This window comes from Penicillium diatomitis (assembly GCF_028827545.1).
Source record: "Penicillium diatomitis strain IBT 30728 chromosome Unknown utg000012l_segment0_segment0, whole genome shotgun sequence".
Lineage (NCBI taxonomy): Eukaryota > Fungi > Ascomycota > Eurotiomycetes > Eurotiales > Aspergillaceae > Penicillium > Penicillium diatomitis.
This window is the reverse complement of record NW_026623184.1, coordinates 351,629-367,876: the sequence shown is the minus strand read 5'-3', so window position 1 is coordinate 367,876 and position 16,248 is coordinate 351,629. Positions and strand designations below refer to the sequence as shown.

Sequence of the window (16,248 nt, the reverse complement as noted above, 5' to 3'; positions counted from 1 at the left end):
GGAGAGTTTCCTGCACCCTCCAGGGGGCGTTTCATACGCTTCGCTAGCTTCACTGCCCCATTATGGAAATCACATGGCTGGCTGATACGCCGCAGTCGCGGAATCGGGTGCGCGCACCAAAGGCCTGCGCGGATTGTCAGCGGCGGAAGGTGAGTTTTGTACGGGAGTCTGATTACGTTTTATGGTTAGGGCCGGTGTGGTGTGGATGTGAGAAATCGGGGTTTCTTAGTTGTCCGCAAGCCGGGGCTGAAGGGATGGGATGAGATAGGTTCATGGATGTTTGCGGTATAGACGAAATGGGCTAATTTCTTGTGATAGAAACGATGTCGTCACTTTCTGCCATATCCTCAATTGGGCTCAAATGAACGGGCGAGGGGTGTTCGAGGTCAAGACCAGGCTCGAAAGAGCGTGTCCGGTCATGAGATTGGGGCTGATGGCAGTGCCAATGACCAAATCCAAGACGATATCAGACCACGACCTTCGACTTGTTCTCGCTCTGCATCGACGGGGCGCACGATTTCACCAACGGTCTCAACATCAATATCAGCATCAGTATCGCCGTCGTCGCCCATGGAGCGCTTCGTCGGCGATCTCAATCCGGAGGCCGTGATTCGCGAACGGCTCGACGAGTCCACGCCAAACTCTCTTCGAGATCGTGTAGGTGTTTGGATTAACCCGGGGGATCGTGAAGAGTCTACGCGGACTGCGAGCTCACATGTACATACGTCACTCAATCTGAACACCCTGCACCCCGAGGTTTCGGCCCAGCAAGATCCGACTATCACCGCCACCCTCGTCCAGCAATATACGTGCGCCTTGCAGGCTTGCAGTCGACTTCCTCTGTCGACGGTGGAACCACTGACGGCGCTGTTCATGTCCAAGATCAATCCAATTATTCCTCTACTGGATCCTTCATCAGTCTCGTTCTCATCATCATCAACAAAATCATCACCGTTACACTCCAACTCCAACATCAATACAAACCACATCTCTCATCTGTCACCCGCAACGAGACCCTCCCCCCTCCTCGAACGAGCAATCTGCCTCGTCGCGGCCAAGGACGCCTCTGCCCACCCTCACTTACACCTCACCACCACCACGTCTCCCCCACTCTCGACCCGCCATTTCTGCACCAAGCTCTACAAAGGCCTCGTCTCCGCCATGCACGCCGGTCTCGAACCAGACCGATACACCCGCATCCGTATTCTCGCACTGATGTCTCTACACTGCGAGGGTTACGAAGGCGCAGAGTCTGCATCGCTGCATCTGTGCGAAGCGATCCACCAGGCTCAGACGGCGGGACTGCATCTTGCGCGACCGGGCCGGAACGCGCACGATGCGTCGTCGCTGGTGTTCTGGGCGTTGTGGACGTTGGACAAGATGAATGCTTGTTTGGGAGGCAGGGCGGTGATGTTGGCGGATAGGGACATTGGGCTGGAGAGGCCGTGGAGGAATTGGTGGGGAGGGAGTGGGGAGGACGCGAGCAGCATGCAGAGTCAGAGTCAACATCGGAGTCCAGGGCAGAGTCAAAGTCAGGGCCGAAATGGTCCGAGTCGATCACTACGCTGTGATCGTCATCTGGAGCCATTTAGAGTGTGGTTTGGAATTTCCGAATTACTCGATACGGTCATCTCTTTCTATCGGCCTGGGGCTGGGGAGTCGAGCGGATGGGAAGATGGATTTCCTGCATTTGAGGATATAGTGGGGGAGACGAGACCGGGGGATTTGGATTACAACACACTGTGTAAGTACATGGTCGAAGAAAAGAAAAGAAAAGAAAAGACAATCAGAATCACGATCACACTTCAAAGTATTTTGTCACAGTGCTCTGATCCTCGGTCTTTTGTCTTTCTGTCTTTCTGCCTTGGACATACATCCGAGTCCCCTACTCCCAGACCCAAAGATATCGTGCCCTAACGACCAGAGCAGCCTTCCTCGAACTATACTACCACTCCGTCGCCATTCTCTCTCGCCGCCACAAACCCCGCGAACCGCTCGATAATTCCAAACACTCTTCCATCCGTCAAGGTCTCTCCGCCCTCCGCATCCATTCCCTCCTCACATCCTCGCAGACCCTAACCCAGACCCTGACTAAACCATCCACCTCAACCTCTGAACCACACTCCAGACATTCCCTCTCCAACACTACCACCGCAAAAAGTACGCGTAGCGCCAGCACCAGCACCAGCACCAGCACCAGCACCAGCACCAGCAAAAGACTCACAAACCCCAACCTCCCTGCCCTCCCCCTAATCCCCTACTCCATCTCCCTGGCCCTCGGCGTCTCCTACCGCCAAGTGCGCTCCAGTAAACTGATCACGTACCTGGACCGGGCGAAAGCCAGCCTCGCGGCGAATTGTGCGTTGCTGGAGGATCTGAGCGAGCAGTGGTATGCTGCTGAGGCGATGGCGCGGTTGGGACGGAAGGCGTTGGTGCAGATTGGGGATGGAGGGGGAATTGATGCACGGGGGAGATGGACGGGGACGAGGTCGAGGGCAAGGTCGAGGTCACCGCGGGACCAAGAGCTTGGGTATCGTCAATCTGTGACGGCGAGGGTTTCTCTCGCGCCGGTGCCGGTACCGGTGCCAGGGCCAGTTACGATGGCGACAAAGATACCGGGAGAACACGACATACTTCTACAGGGCATGGCTGCTGCTGCTGCTGCTACTGGTGAAAATGGAGGTAGCCTGCTTACTACTTCAACGCCGAACCACAACCAGAGCCAGAACCATGATCTCCCTCTCCCTCTCTCCCCTCGATCACTTTCTTATCCGCATCAACACCTCCAGCATGAACAACAGCAACAGCAACAACAAGAACAACAACAACAGCTCGAGCCAGACCCAGCAGCATCTGCGACAGCGGATACCGCTACAACCGACCCAATCAACCACTTCACCGACATTGACATGATCTTTGGCGAATTTCTGGATCTATCCATGCCGACTAATTTCAATTTTTGGGATCCGATTTTTGCAACGGATGGGGATGGAGATGGAGATGGTGATGATTTGTTGGATGGGTAGGGTGCGCAAAAACTTCAGTTTACAAGTCTCGAGTCTTTCCAGCTAGGGCGGTCCAGTGGTGGATTGTCATCCAGAACGAAAGGAGGAGTCTTGCGGCGTCTGAAGTGAATCGCATATCGGATCATATCATTTTCGATCTCGATTCTCGAATCTCTTGACTCGATGTATGAGACTACCTAGTCCCTACGTATCGATACCCCTTGCGTTTTTTTTTTTTTTTTTTTTTTTTTTTTTGCCTTCTGCTTCGTGATAAATTCGATTTGCTGGATGGATGTCCAAATGAACTATCGTATTGAGTATTAGGCCACCGCAGAGCTACAGTACATGCCTTACTGACAGTGGTATTTCCTCGGCATGAACTGCTTTCTCGGAGGTTCGATACTACATAGTACGTAATTACGTACCATACCACTTACTCGGAGTGTTGACGGGGAAACAATGCAATGCAGTAATGACGAACCTAAGGAACTCGGGACCTGTCATCTGACTCTGCACTGTGCACTCTACAGCGCCACTGCAGCTCGAGTCCTCTTGAGCATCATCTCCTTGGTCAAAGAGTACATGAACGGATAATGTCCGAATGATCTTCTTTTCCCGTCCTAGGGTGATGACGAAGGCTTCTCTGAAGAGCTGGCGGTCCGTCATGATCTTCTCATCCACTAATTTGGCTTAAATTGCAATCATTTCCACGTGCGCCCAAGCCTGTACTCTTAACTTTGTTACCTTTGTGCATCGGTATGATTTCGGCAGCCGATCAAGTCACCGGCAGTGAAATCACTGCAAACCCGAAGGATTTCAATTTCCACGCGACTCCACCGGTTCCAGCGCGCTGGGACTCGGAACGCGCACGAATTTGAGTCGCGGATTTGAGTCGAGTCGGATTTAAGGGCAATACACTCGTTGCAATGTGGTTGATGGGGATGTCTTTGGATCTGAATTCATTGAAGGATGTATCACTTACCGAGTTGATGGACTCGTTCTCGCAGTGATGGTGACTGTTGGGGGGGGGTTCCATTTCTCATGGCTATTTTGTAGCATATCTTCACGACAGTCCATTTCATGGTATGTACTAATGTAGTATACACCTCATCAACTGTGGATTTTATGGTGTAAGTGCCTAGTTACTTGGTGTGTGTCGTGTGCCTGTGGTGAGCCGTAGATCATCGTCGAGCAGATATGTTAGGTAATACGTATACAATCTACCATCTAATCATCCATTGTCCATCACCGGACTAACGTACTTTATATAGAGTACTCAACTTTGACAGTCACGATCGATATCCGTAGGATCCATCTCTAGTCAGAATCTCAATTGATCCGATCTTCCGATCTCAGCACGGTTGAGAAATAAACCCCCAACCCGAATGCGCCTCAATGCTCTATATACTCCAGTCTTCCACTACCCGACTATCTGTAGACATCTACAGTCATCACGCAAGAGTCAACAGTGCCCTCACCGATGGGAATCACGGTGCTACTGGACTCATTTGTCTTGTCAATCCTTTGCGCACCGTACCCCGTTCCAGCCCGCCTCGTCTCGAGGCTCGTGCTCCGATCCTGTCCTATCCTGTTCCAGTCAGACGCGCCTTGAGGCTGCAGTCTGGACTCTGGATCAATTCCATCTCGGTATCGAGAATGGCCCCTTTTTCCTTTTTTTTTTCTTGATTTCCTTTTTTTTCTCGAAAATGTACAGTCATTAGCCATTCCGGCTTTTGAACGCGAGTCAGTTGGTCGTAAGTCTGACTCTTCCATGTGTTGATCTCCCCCTCACCCGCGAACTTGAGACGGTCGTCCGTTGTCTGTTGACTCTACTATGGACCATCGAGCAATTCAAGGTCCCACCTGCTGGGCACAATATCAATCTCCATGAATGATCATCCACTCTTCCCTCTTGCACTGAAGTATTTCCCAGTGCCAACTGTCCAGCTCATCCATCCTCCAGCCTCCCCCTCTCCGCCATCACCAGCCGACCGGGCTGAGACACACCGACCAATTTGACTCCCTGCTTTCGTCCTCGTGTCCGCCTCGTCTGCTCCACCAAAGGCCGTACCCGCTTTTCCACTTGTCCAGGAACGAAAAAGAACATTCCAGCCTCTGTAGAGTCGGACTAGTAGACTTGGACTACAGTCACGACTCACGACTACACTACTCCAGTACGGAGTAGTGAGGACTGGGTACTGTTGTCACGTTGTGGTGTCTGTGTATCAGATTATCAAGTGTTGTCACTTGAAAGTACAACCCTAACCCGCGCGAGAATTACGAGGTCGAGTGTCTGCGTGAATCCAGTGAATCCACTTCTTCCCCCCCCCACAGCCCACTCCAATTAAACACTGGCCTCAGAATCATACTTGCCTCTGTCCCGTCCACACATTCTATTCCCACGGACGGACTGACGGACTGACGGACTGACGTTTGGACACCCCGCGATAACAAAAGAAAAACAAAAGACAAGACAGGTAGGTCCTGGACCCAGCACTCCTCACCTTCTCCCTCGGCAAACATCCCCATCTCATGCGCACCCCTTCAGGATCAACCTCGCCAGGGGTAATCTCATCACAGCCACCGATTCGGGGCATCTGCGACTCGGTCCAGGATCTCTGGCCCGGCCATCCAGGGACCCCTGTGGTTCCAGCCATCCGGGCGCATTGATCTCGACACACGCATCCAGGCGTCTGCACGTTTCACGTCCTTGGATCTCTGCGGCAGTGGATCGTTCATTTCCCACCGTTCCAGGTCTGGCTAGCTAGTAAATCGAACAGCCAGCACCGACGGCATTCATCATACATCATTGCTGGTACCGCAACGACATACAAGCGGCCACGGGCACGGCTGGATCGGGATTGGCCAATTTCCTTCTTTGATCTTCATTATCGCCGTGACCTTGATCTTTTCGGTCTTGAGCGTCGCATATAGTATTGTTATATCCAACATCCTCACCGAATCTCGGCGCTCTCACAGTTTCTTCCAGAAGAATGCCGTTGCGGGCTAGTTTGGTGCTGAGCTTGGGTTGACCCTTACCGGACGATTGTTCTATCCTCTTCCTCCCGCCGGCAAGAGATACTTGACGTTCAGACAATATACTCCTTGCTATATTAATATAACCCCCCGGCCAACTCCAGTGCGTTGAGATTCCGATCCCACCTTCTCATCCGAAGAATAGATACCCAGATTCGACATTCACGGTGAATCTGCGAATCTGAGCACCCATCACGACGGAATGCCGACGGCGACGGTGGTCAACGTCCCGGCGGTCTCCTTTCCATCCCATCTCAAGGCCGGGCCGGAGCATCCTGAGCACCCGTCATCATCATGCACAGCCATACCAGAGACTCATGACTCCACCCAGTCACCTCCCCCGCACCCATTCATCCCATCCCACAATTGCAAGGACCGTTCGAAGAGTCCATTGCCGAGGCAGCCCTCGACGCCGCCACGCAATGGATCGTCGACGTGGATGCGCAGACCCGCCGGCGGGATTTGCTCGAAAATGACGAATATGAACGATTATGCGGCAGGAAATGGCGACAGCGAGCATCAGAAAAGTGAGCAACCCGATTTGACACGACTGGAATCTCTCGCACCGCCCCATCCCTCCCCGGACTTGTGGTGTTCTCTGGAATGAGCTGGCTGATCGACCTGCCCTCCCTCTTAGGTACCATCCACTGTGGAAGCTGGTCTCCCAAATGGTCTTTGGCGTCCATTTGCTTGCAAAACAACAAGCCAAGTCATCCGTCACCGTCATGCAAATCCTGCAAGGTCACGTCGATGAGGTGGACGAATTCATCCAACGCACGACCGAGGACTTTCTCATCATTCACTTGGATGTGCGCACGCGGATCCAGTACCTGAGCTTGCCCCTCAGCAATCTCTCAGTCTTTGATGACATGTTGAATGACCGACACTTTCGACTCTCGCTGGTCTCTTACAATGACCAGATCGAACACGCCGTCGAGCGATTCACCCTGGCCATCACCGATGCTCTCAAGGACTTGCAAAAGGCCAAGGAAGCGGTGGTCATATTCTGGCAGCATTTGCAACAAGCCGTTGCCGACGGAGGATTTCAAACCGAGAGTCTTCAACCCTTTGCTCAGACTATGATGGAGAATATGGATGGCTGGATGCGCGCGCTTACGAAACTCTGTCGACAAGGACAAGGTCTTCAGGAGGCTCTTGGCCAGCTCGCCTTTACCATTATGGAAATGCAAAGACGGGTGGGGGTAGCGAGTCGAAAAGATGTGGTGAGTTTTTGCTCATGCTAGAGGTGATTGGGTTCCAGGCACGGAGCACTGACCAGTGTGACAATGCAAGCGCTCCATGAGTAATGATACCGGAGCCACTTCCGCTCGATCCAAATCGATTCGTCGAAAGCTCTTCTCGCGAGGCTCCGGTCCCGGGACCCCGGGGCGAAGGTCATCAGAAAAGCCCCTTCCTCGGGATCCATTTTTAGAGATCCAGACGCTGGGTACTCGACCAGCATCCAGGCTGGATGCCGTTGGTCCCGGTGCGAAGCAGAGCCAGTCTTCCAGGCCCAATAGCGCAATGCCCCAAGTTCTCAACCGTGCCAAATCATGCAGTGCTTTGGCGAGCGACATCAATCATCCCCCGGATGCACCCCGTCCACCTTCACGCTCCGCATCTCGACTCTCCAAGGCATTTTCTCTCGGACGACCATTCCCCTCCACCAAGCGGGCCTACGATGACCAACCAAACAGTCTCGGTCCCAACATCAAACACCACACCATCGTCAATCCTGACAACAGACCCTCTACCGCCCCAGCATCCCAAGGTCCCCCCTTGGACCGTCCCAAATCACGATGGACTCTCAACAGACCACAAACTCGTCAATCAAGCCGTCCGCCTCAATCAGCTTTCCCTTCCACAACAACACCTCCATCCGACCCACAAGACCCTCGCCACGAGGAGAAAATCGTAGAATCTGAAGACACTTTAAAGGAACAAATCACCCACTTCCTGAAAACCGACCGCGTCGTCGAAGCATGGGATAACATCGCCAAGACAGCTAATTGCTGCGGTACATCCATTGCAAAGACCAAGCAATGGCCCAGCAGCGTCTTCCGGGCCAAAGCATCATCCACTGCAGATGGCCCAGTGTCCGCACAAACCCCACAGACTGCACCCACAGAAACCACCAGCACAAAGACAAAGACTCCACTACGTAACCATCGATCAAGTTCCCTCTCTAGATTCGCATCTAGAGCCCGAAGCAAAAGCGCCGGTAGAGCCATGACTGCTCCAACACCAAGGACGCCGACAACGAATCCCACCACGACCGCAACACCAACAGCCGTGAAGCCCGACTCTTCACAAGTGCCGTTCCCCCAAGAGTCGGAGGATATGAACACCTTTTTCTTCAAAAAAAGACCATCAACATCGCCACGAATCCACGTCCTCTCAATTGCCATTGACGAAGAGTTGGAAAAGAGCTTCACAACAAGTAGTCAGAGTCACAGCCACAGCCACAGCCACAGCAAGACAGAATCCTATACTCATGGCCAGAGCCGAGCTCGCGCTCGCGCTCGATCTCAGGCCCGAAACCGCGAAAGCACAACCGCAAATGCAAGCACAAGCGCAGGCACAACTACAAGCGCAAGCACGAACGAGAGCATAGATCTCACAACCCGAATCCAAATAAACTCACATACGATGGGGAGCGAGGAGCTGCAGAGTGACCATGGATCTAATGCAGAGACGGGCTCGATTATCACGGCTTTGCCTCGTATTCCTGTACATGCGTCTATGCCGTTGGGTCCGGCACGGGGTTCGGCGGGGGGATGGAGTGTTTTTCCAGTTGTGGCGTGAGAGAAATGGATGGATGGGATATTTAGTTGGATTCGATGAATATACAATGAATCTGGACGGGATATACTACCGTGTGGTTCTCTTTCTCGATATATTGATCTTTGGGAGTTCCCCTACATTACTCTACTTTCGCTCTCCAATGATCTAGTGCCATGCCTTGGTTACAGAGCATCATCGTTCACGAGTTAATATGTCAAAGACAGCTCCACTATAAGGAAAGAAATATTTGGACTATCAGCAAGCTCATATAAGGTAGCTCTTAAGAACGGGAATAAATGTCTACTAGCAAACTGAACCGTGATATCCCGTCAGCTTCCTCAACCCTGATACCTTTGCTTCTATTAGAATATAGACTCTACAGAGTAATACCATCTCCTACAGCAGCAAGTCTAGATCAAAAATCATCCAAGAGGTCCAACCTTGCGGCGGCGTATACTGTACAAGTGTACAATGCATAACACAAATGCAGACTACGGCTTGTGATAGTATCGCAAACCTCGATCTCCCCCTCGAATCTGGCATGAAAGCACAACGAAACTCGCGTGCTTGTATAACGTGACTTTTCTCGTTTGCGCTACCTGATCATGCGCTTTCATCTCTTCTTTTGTAGAACGAGCCAGTTCACGTATCAACGGTACCGCACAACACGCAACGCTCAGCGCCAACAAACAACGCATAACACGAGAGAGCGATCTTGCAATCATCCATTTCTTCTCTCTCTCCCCTCCTAGCACGTGTGATAAAATCACCCAAGAAGAAGATTGTCTCCTTTGAGGATATTTTTGACGCACAGTGAAGAAGTTCTTCTATCTTCTTACCGTGTGGCGGGCGATTCTTCCTACGCTGAAATACCGTGTTCTTGAATTCCACTTGGAATCATTCTAACTACTGCTTGCAAGAATCGTGATCATGGCCTTCCGCGCTTTAAACATGACTTCTCCTTCGTCTAGCGATGGAAGTCTCACACCACCTGTTGAGGAACCTGAGTTTGAGCTCCATTTTGAAGCACGCGAGAGATTCTTACTTCGACTTCAATGGTACCAACCCTTGTCTGGGCTATTGTCCTCGCAATCACACGGGATTCAAGATGACTACGACTACGACTATGACTATGACTATGAAGATGAGGATGAAGACGCAGATAAAAAAGATTCAACCATCTCGTTCCTCAAAACTTTCTTCAAGTTCCTCCCTGTTCGGGGACAAGTCCACCTTGCCGACGACATCAACCATGAACACTGTCAGACCGACGCTCAGCTCCGAGACTTCGTCGAGTACATCAAGACAGCCCTGCTTCGACCTCTCCTCGTCGTGGCAGATCAAACACCCCGCGTCACGGCAACATCACCCTCATCTTCAGTGTCCCCCCTGGACCTCCAAAAAGCCAAGCGAGACGAACGTGAAAAACGCAAAGCACCGAAGAGAGAGCACTCCACCTCGTCTCAGCCTGGCCCGGTTCTCAAATTCGGCTCAGCAACCCATCAGGACAAAGACCTGCTCAGCACTAAGCAAGCCTGTTTGCAACGCGATCAGCATCGCTGTACGATTACGCGGCAATGGGGGCTCAGTGACACAAGTCAGTCTGAGCACGGCGGCAGTGTGTCTCTGGACGCAGTCCATATCATCCCCTTTGGACTGGGCAATTTCCGCGAGGATGGCCGGCGACGAAATGCACAGACGTGGAAATGCTTGTATCGGTATTTTCCCAATATCGAGGGCTTTTTCCACCGTGATGTTCCTTCCCCCGCACATACCGAAGCTGATCATGCTGGTACCGCATCGATAGAGAAAAACAACCCTATCCAGTCGGCCGAGTTCGACGTCAACCGTCTCGACAACCTCCTCACAATCGACACCACCCTCCGCTGCGAATTCAGCCGCTTCGCATTCATCCTTGAAGAAGAGTCCTCGTCTTCACCATCCCGCCCACGCTACCAAGTCGTGATTTTCCCAGAGCGATTCACAAAATGGACTTTTCTCGGCCGCATGCCCAAGACTGTGACATTTGAGGCCAACGACGCGAACCACTCGACGAGTTCCCGCCCGCACCCATTCCCCAATCGCGAGCTTCTCGCGGTGCATGCGGCTCTGGGGAATATTCTGCATGCGACGGGGGAGGGCGTGGCGATTGAGGAGACGATGGAGCTGTATGAACGCGAGACCCTTCATTATCTTGCGCGGGACGGAAGCACGGATATTGGCGGGCGGTTGTCATTTACGAATCTTGCTGCGCTGGCGAATCAGTTCGGGTGAGGGTGAGATGTCTAATATGTGGAGAGACAAATTGTAAGAGGTCAAGGTCAATATGAGGGTTTTGTGTCGCAGGGTACGTGTACTGTTGAGCAAGCCTTTCGCACGTGCTTCTATCATTCTTGCTTTGTTCGTTTGTTTTCCAAATTAGGATCTGTCGAGCTTATAGTCCCGATTCTCATCTTTTCAGTATGCGGTCTTTACTGAAGAAATAATTCCCAAATCACTTCGTTTCATGATTCTCAGCGCCAGTGTCTTTAACTTTATGGCTGAAGTGAACGACGCCAGTTTGGACTCCTTGATTCCCTAACAACTCAGACCTGCGACTTCGACACGGGTATAAATGATGTCTACTGAGATGACTACAATACTTCTTTTTGTTTGGCCGCGAGCAAGATACAAGTGGCTCATCGCATCTCACTAACACAATGCAAACTCCTCTTGTTCCATTCAACGGTCCAGGTACGGGATTTCTTCCTTCAGCTGGCCATTCGCCACTGTATGCCATAGCTATGTCTGCCAGCACGTAGATCTCGGTCTTATCCTCTCTCTTGAAGCGGTTTTTCAATTCCTAGCTATACTATGATACAGTAGTAAACGACGGTAGTAGAAGGATATTTGCACGGGGGAGGAGGCTATACACTTAGTCTCCAGGAAGGAGGGCAAGCCCCGGCCCCAAGAGCGCGCTTCCGGCAAATCGGGCCTTCGGCCTGACAGATCCGAGTATGGCTGATAATAATAATCATCATAAAACAGTAAGCAACTAAGCCAGGTGTCAACCCAGATCCTTAAGACAGCACATCTTAAGCGAACAGTCTTTGGAACTGAGTCTTTCCGAACTCCTCTGCCTCTTCGTATCTTTCCTCTTTCAGAAGAACGACCAGATAGTCACGGACGTCAACGTGAATAGGTCTCGCTTCCTGAAGAGGGTTTGTAAGACGAACCCAGGCAAGTGCATTCCAGAGCATGATACTGTAGTTCAGTGTGCGGTTCTCGACTACCGATAGTTAGCTGAGGAAACTTGCATCACGTAGATGGAATCCGAACTTACTGAGATTCTTCGCACGCCCGGGTGCCATTCCATAAATCTCTTCGAAGGCTCGGTACTCGTACTGCTCGCTGTGAAATCGTTGGCAGATCATGTCGGCGTCTAAGAGGACATCACCACCGTGAACCTGATGAATGAGTGGTCCAATGGTTTCACAACACCGTTTCAGGTCGTCGTCCGTCGTGGTTCGAAGGAACTGCTGTCGTTCTGGACCTCTCGGTGGCAGCATGATCTCACGGACAAAGGTCGCAAGAATTCGCTGTCGCGCATCGAAATGGGATCTTTGAAGCGGTGCGACGCTTGCTTTGAGCTCCGCGTTTTCTGCTTTGACTGCTTTTAATTGCTTCTTGGTTTCGGTTTCGGAAGACTCGATACGCGAAACATTCGAGTCAAGGCGATTGTTGATTGCAAGTCGTTCATCCTCGAAGCGCTTCAGTCCTTCCTCCAAATGCTTGTTCTTGGCCTCGAAGCGCTTCAGTTCTTCCTCCAAGTGCTTGTTCTTGGCCTCGAAGCGCTTGTTCATGGCAATCTTATCATCCTCGAAGCGCTTCAGTTCTTCCTCCAAGTGCGTGTTCTTGGCCTCGATGCGCTTCTGAGACTCCCGCATCTCATAAAGCACCTGCATTGTGTCGAGACCGGCTTGATTTGCCACGACGTTGATGTTCGCGTGGTGCTGGAGTGTTGTGGCCTCTCGCCTGGCTTTGTCCCGAGCTGCCTGGACAAAATCGCTTTCAGGCTTGACCGTAGTCTGGTAGAAAACGCGAATTTGCGGGTCAAGTGGGTTCTTTTCACAAGTCGATCAATTAGTAAGATTGTCAAAACACGAGATCAGAATCACGGTGATGAAACTGGGAAGGGTTTGACGTTGTAGTAACTCACTCCCATGGCTGCTGGCCGCAACCGAAACCTCGAGACCGCGGCCCAATCTGGGGTCGGCCTCTTGGGCGGGCGCTCAGGGCTCTCCCACAGAGTCAATCTTTTTGTCGGAGTCACTGGTACTGAGGACATGATCGAAGGTCTTGATTTTCAAAAGCAGTTGGTAGTGGGGAAGTGACTACATACTGTAATCGGTGAGGATACTTTGTCTCTCTCCCCGTAAGAGTCTTGGAAGGAGCTTGCTGTGAAAAACAGCAGGTACGCTCGAGGCAAGTCAATCATGGACTACATTGATCAAACAGATGACCCAAATGGAGAATTTTCATAGCAACACAACTGAAGAGTACAAGACAGAGAACAGGTATCAGACCTGCAAGCCTACAGGCACAGGAAGCAGCAAGAGATCGAGAACGGGTTGAGGAGAGGAAGAAGGGCAAAATCTCCAACCCTCTGAGTAGCTGGTCCCGACCACGCAAACATCACGTCCGAGGGGAGGAACTCTTTGGACAGGAGAATGGGAAACGAAATGGATGGGTGGAAGATCTAGGAAGTCAAGAGGAATGTGGACCGGGCCATATAAGATGTCAAATTGCTTCGTCCCTTTTCGATTCCTCCCTTGGTGTTTCGATTCTGACTTGGACCTCCACTGCCCTTCCTCATGAGCCTCATACCATGCCGTTGACGGTGTTTTCACGATTTGCGCCGAGGGAGTTGGTGGTTCTTTCTCAAGTGCGAGACCCCATTTCTGGACGTCATCGTGAATAGTGTTGCTCTGCTCCTCGGACTCCCCCGGCGACTTCTGTGATTGTTGGCGGAGAGTATCATTTTCTCACTTTAGATCCCGAACGGTGTCTCCGTAGTTCCTCTAGTTTTTGAAACAGTGACAGGATCTCAGTTGACAATCTCTTTCTTCGCTGATAGCGTATCGAAACGCAATTTGAACTGTTTTCGGACTGGCAGGGGCAAATTTCATCAATGTTGTCAGGTCCACGTCACTCAGTTCCGCTGCTTGTCGTTCCGAGGCTGTCATTGACTTCAATGTCGTCGGTAGGTCTTCTTGATTCCCCCTCATTCTCGCCATACCCGCTTCCTGACATGCAGTGGGTTTACAAGACGATCTATCCGAGGAAGACTGCTGTCGCTTCGGTGAGAGGTTGGTTCTGGTTCGCCCTTTGCAAGCGGAAATCCTCTCTTTCTCTTCTTCCAGAAGCCCTAGTCCAGATCGTTCCGAGTCCTCGTCCATCTCATCTTCAGGAGGGGTGAATCCTACCCGTCGATCTCGATGCCTGGCTGCCATTTCCACTCAGGTTGGCTCGAAGATCTGAAGAGGACTTCGTGGTATGATTCCATTCAGAAGTGCGGGAAGGGTAAGTGGTCGACTCTGTATCAAGAGACCCGATATAGTTGGAGTCCCTTGTATCAACATTGACCCATTCATGTACCCGGGCGTCGTTCGCGTTCGATACGGTGGATATCACCCTGAGCCTCACTGGACGTTGACCCTTTGGAAGTCTACAAGGAGATACCCTCCCTATTAGGAATTACTCTTCTTGAGTTATCGATGATCCGGCTCTTCCGATGGGATTCGGGTGCAGCCTCAATGTTCACTTGGTTATTACCTTCACCGGTATGGTCTGCTGGACAGTTCTTCGATAGGCTTAGTCCAACAAGATAGTAAAAAAGTTATTGCTTATTCTACTATGAGTCAATTAGGTATGATGGTAATAGCTATAGGTTTATCAAGTTATAACTTAGCATTATTCCACTTCGTCAATCACGCTTTCTATAAAGCATTACTATTCTGAGGTGCAGGTTCAGTAATACACGCTGTAGCTGATAATCAAGATTTTCGAAAATACGGTGCTTTCAGAGAATTCTTCCCTTTCACCAATTCAGTTATTTTAATAGCTTCATTAAGTTTAGTAGCAGTGCCTTTCATGACAGGAAGAGATACCAAAGCATTTTATGCGGAACAGATCTTGATGACCAGCAGAAGTAAGAGGGGAAGGATGCCCAGGTAAAAAAGGCACTCGGATCAATAAAGATTGGCAAACAAGAGAGCCTGGCGTTTTCCTCGTTGCTCTCGCTTCACTGACATCCGTGCCTCGCATGGTGACCCCGGCTTCCATGCACGGGAGAAGTTCGCGACACACAATCAATGGAACGAAGGCGTTGACGAAACGCACATTGATGAGATCTTCGTACGGGATCTCTTGGGGAAAATGCACCCACGACGAATTGTTGGAAATCTGACCGCTCCCCGTACGGTTGCCTTTTTAGGGTCATGGGACTCTCTTCCTTCTTGTTGGCACGGGCGATCGTCAACTTCTCTCCTCCACTCTCGATGCGCGAGACCCAAGACTCCTGAACACTGCCCTTGATTCTGGGCTGATAGACATTGCTTGCATGGTCTGCCAACAAGTGCTCGACTATGGGCGAGAGAGATCTCTCAATTGGGCTCCCCGTGGGACGGCTATCATTTCCGCTTGCACTGGGTCCGTCAAGATCTGTGCCGCGTTATTGATCAGGATCAAGGTTTCTCTGCTTGGGAGACCCGGCTTCTCTATTCCAGGACCGCCACAGTTCCTTCACCACATGGACGAGCCTAAAAGCATCCTGTGTGGCCCGAAAATCAGCATGAACAATCTCCAGTCTTGATACCTACTATGTGAAATCGGGTTTCCTTGGAATATTGATCTGCCGCGTCGGCAGGATAACGGGAGGACAGAATCACGTTTGCACCACAGCGAAGCAGTCTCAGTGCCGTATGGTACCCAGGATTGATTCTTCCACCAGTGACAGGGGCAGTCATTCAGGTAAGATCCAACTTGCCCGGCAGAGATGTCTGTGAAGACGCCAGGTTGAAGGCCCTCGCAGGGACTGCACAGCGAGGGATACAAGTTGTGGACGTTGAGAATGCTGCACTTCTGGTGATACCGACTCATCTGCCTGAAGACAATCCGTGACTTTGAGCGCTGTCTCAAACTCTTCGTTTGTGGGAAAATGTGCAGTCCCATTGACCAAGGAGTCATCACCATCACCTTCGACACGATCGAGTTGACCGCCTTGATCCCTTCGATGATGCTTTCGCATCGTTTCAATAAAAAGAGCCTTGGCGACGTCCACATGAGGCGTGAGGTGTCAGGCAATTGCTTCAAAGGGAGAAGACTGTCCATCGGGCAAACGACAGGCGAGAGTACTAGGAACCTTTCTTTTTTCGGCATAGCT

At 51.3% G+C, this 16,248-nt stretch overlaps 5 protein-coding genes across 5 annotated transcripts; 3 read left to right on the top strand and 2 right to left on the bottom strand.

Moving 5' to 3' along the window:
* Window positions 1-62: 62 nt before the first annotated feature.
* On the top strand, window positions 63-3,026 carry N7539_008103 (transcription factor domain-containing protein; the record flags this gene model as incomplete). The annotated part of the gene is made up of 3 exons (XM_056937703.1): window positions 63-149; window positions 319-1,742; window positions 1,925-3,026. 3 exons carry the CDS (start codon window positions 63-65, stop codon window positions 3,024-3,026), a joined length of 2,613 nt encoding a protein of 870 aa, XP_056786795.1.
* Window positions 3,027-6,709: 3,683 nt separating this feature from the next.
* N7539_008102 (uncharacterized protein) lies at window positions 6,710-8,846 on the top strand (the record flags this gene model as incomplete). Its single annotated transcript, XM_056937702.1, has 2 exons — window positions 6,710-7,264; window positions 7,335-8,846. 2 exons carry the CDS (start codon window positions 6,710-6,712, stop codon window positions 8,844-8,846), a joined length of 2,067 nt encoding a protein of 688 aa, XP_056786794.1.
* A 930-nt stretch (window positions 8,847-9,776) lies between these two features.
* Window positions 9,777-11,099, top strand: N7539_008101 (uncharacterized protein; the record flags this gene model as incomplete). The annotated part of the gene is made up of 1 exon (XM_056937701.1): window positions 9,777-11,099. One exon carries the CDS (start codon window positions 9,777-9,779, stop codon window positions 11,097-11,099), a length of 1,323 nt encoding a protein of 440 aa, XP_056786793.1.
* Window positions 11,100-12,103: 1,004 nt separating this feature from the next.
* Window positions 12,104-13,152, bottom strand: N7539_008100 (uncharacterized protein; the record flags this gene model as incomplete). The annotated part of the gene is made up of 2 exons (XM_056937700.1): window positions 12,104-12,892; window positions 13,024-13,152. 2 exons carry the CDS (start codon window positions 13,150-13,152, stop codon window positions 12,104-12,106), a joined length of 918 nt encoding a protein of 305 aa, XP_056786792.1.
* A 1,787-nt stretch (window positions 13,153-14,939) lies between these two features.
* Window positions 14,940-16,244, bottom strand: N7539_008099 (uncharacterized protein; the record flags this gene model as incomplete). Its single annotated transcript, XM_056937699.1, is given in 3 exon segments — window positions 14,940-15,276; window positions 15,287-15,527; window positions 15,686-16,244. 3 exon segments carry the CDS (start codon window positions 16,242-16,244, stop codon window positions 14,940-14,942), a joined length of 1,137 nt encoding a protein of 378 aa, XP_056786791.1.
* Between the last annotated feature and the right edge of the window lie 4 nt (window positions 16,245-16,248).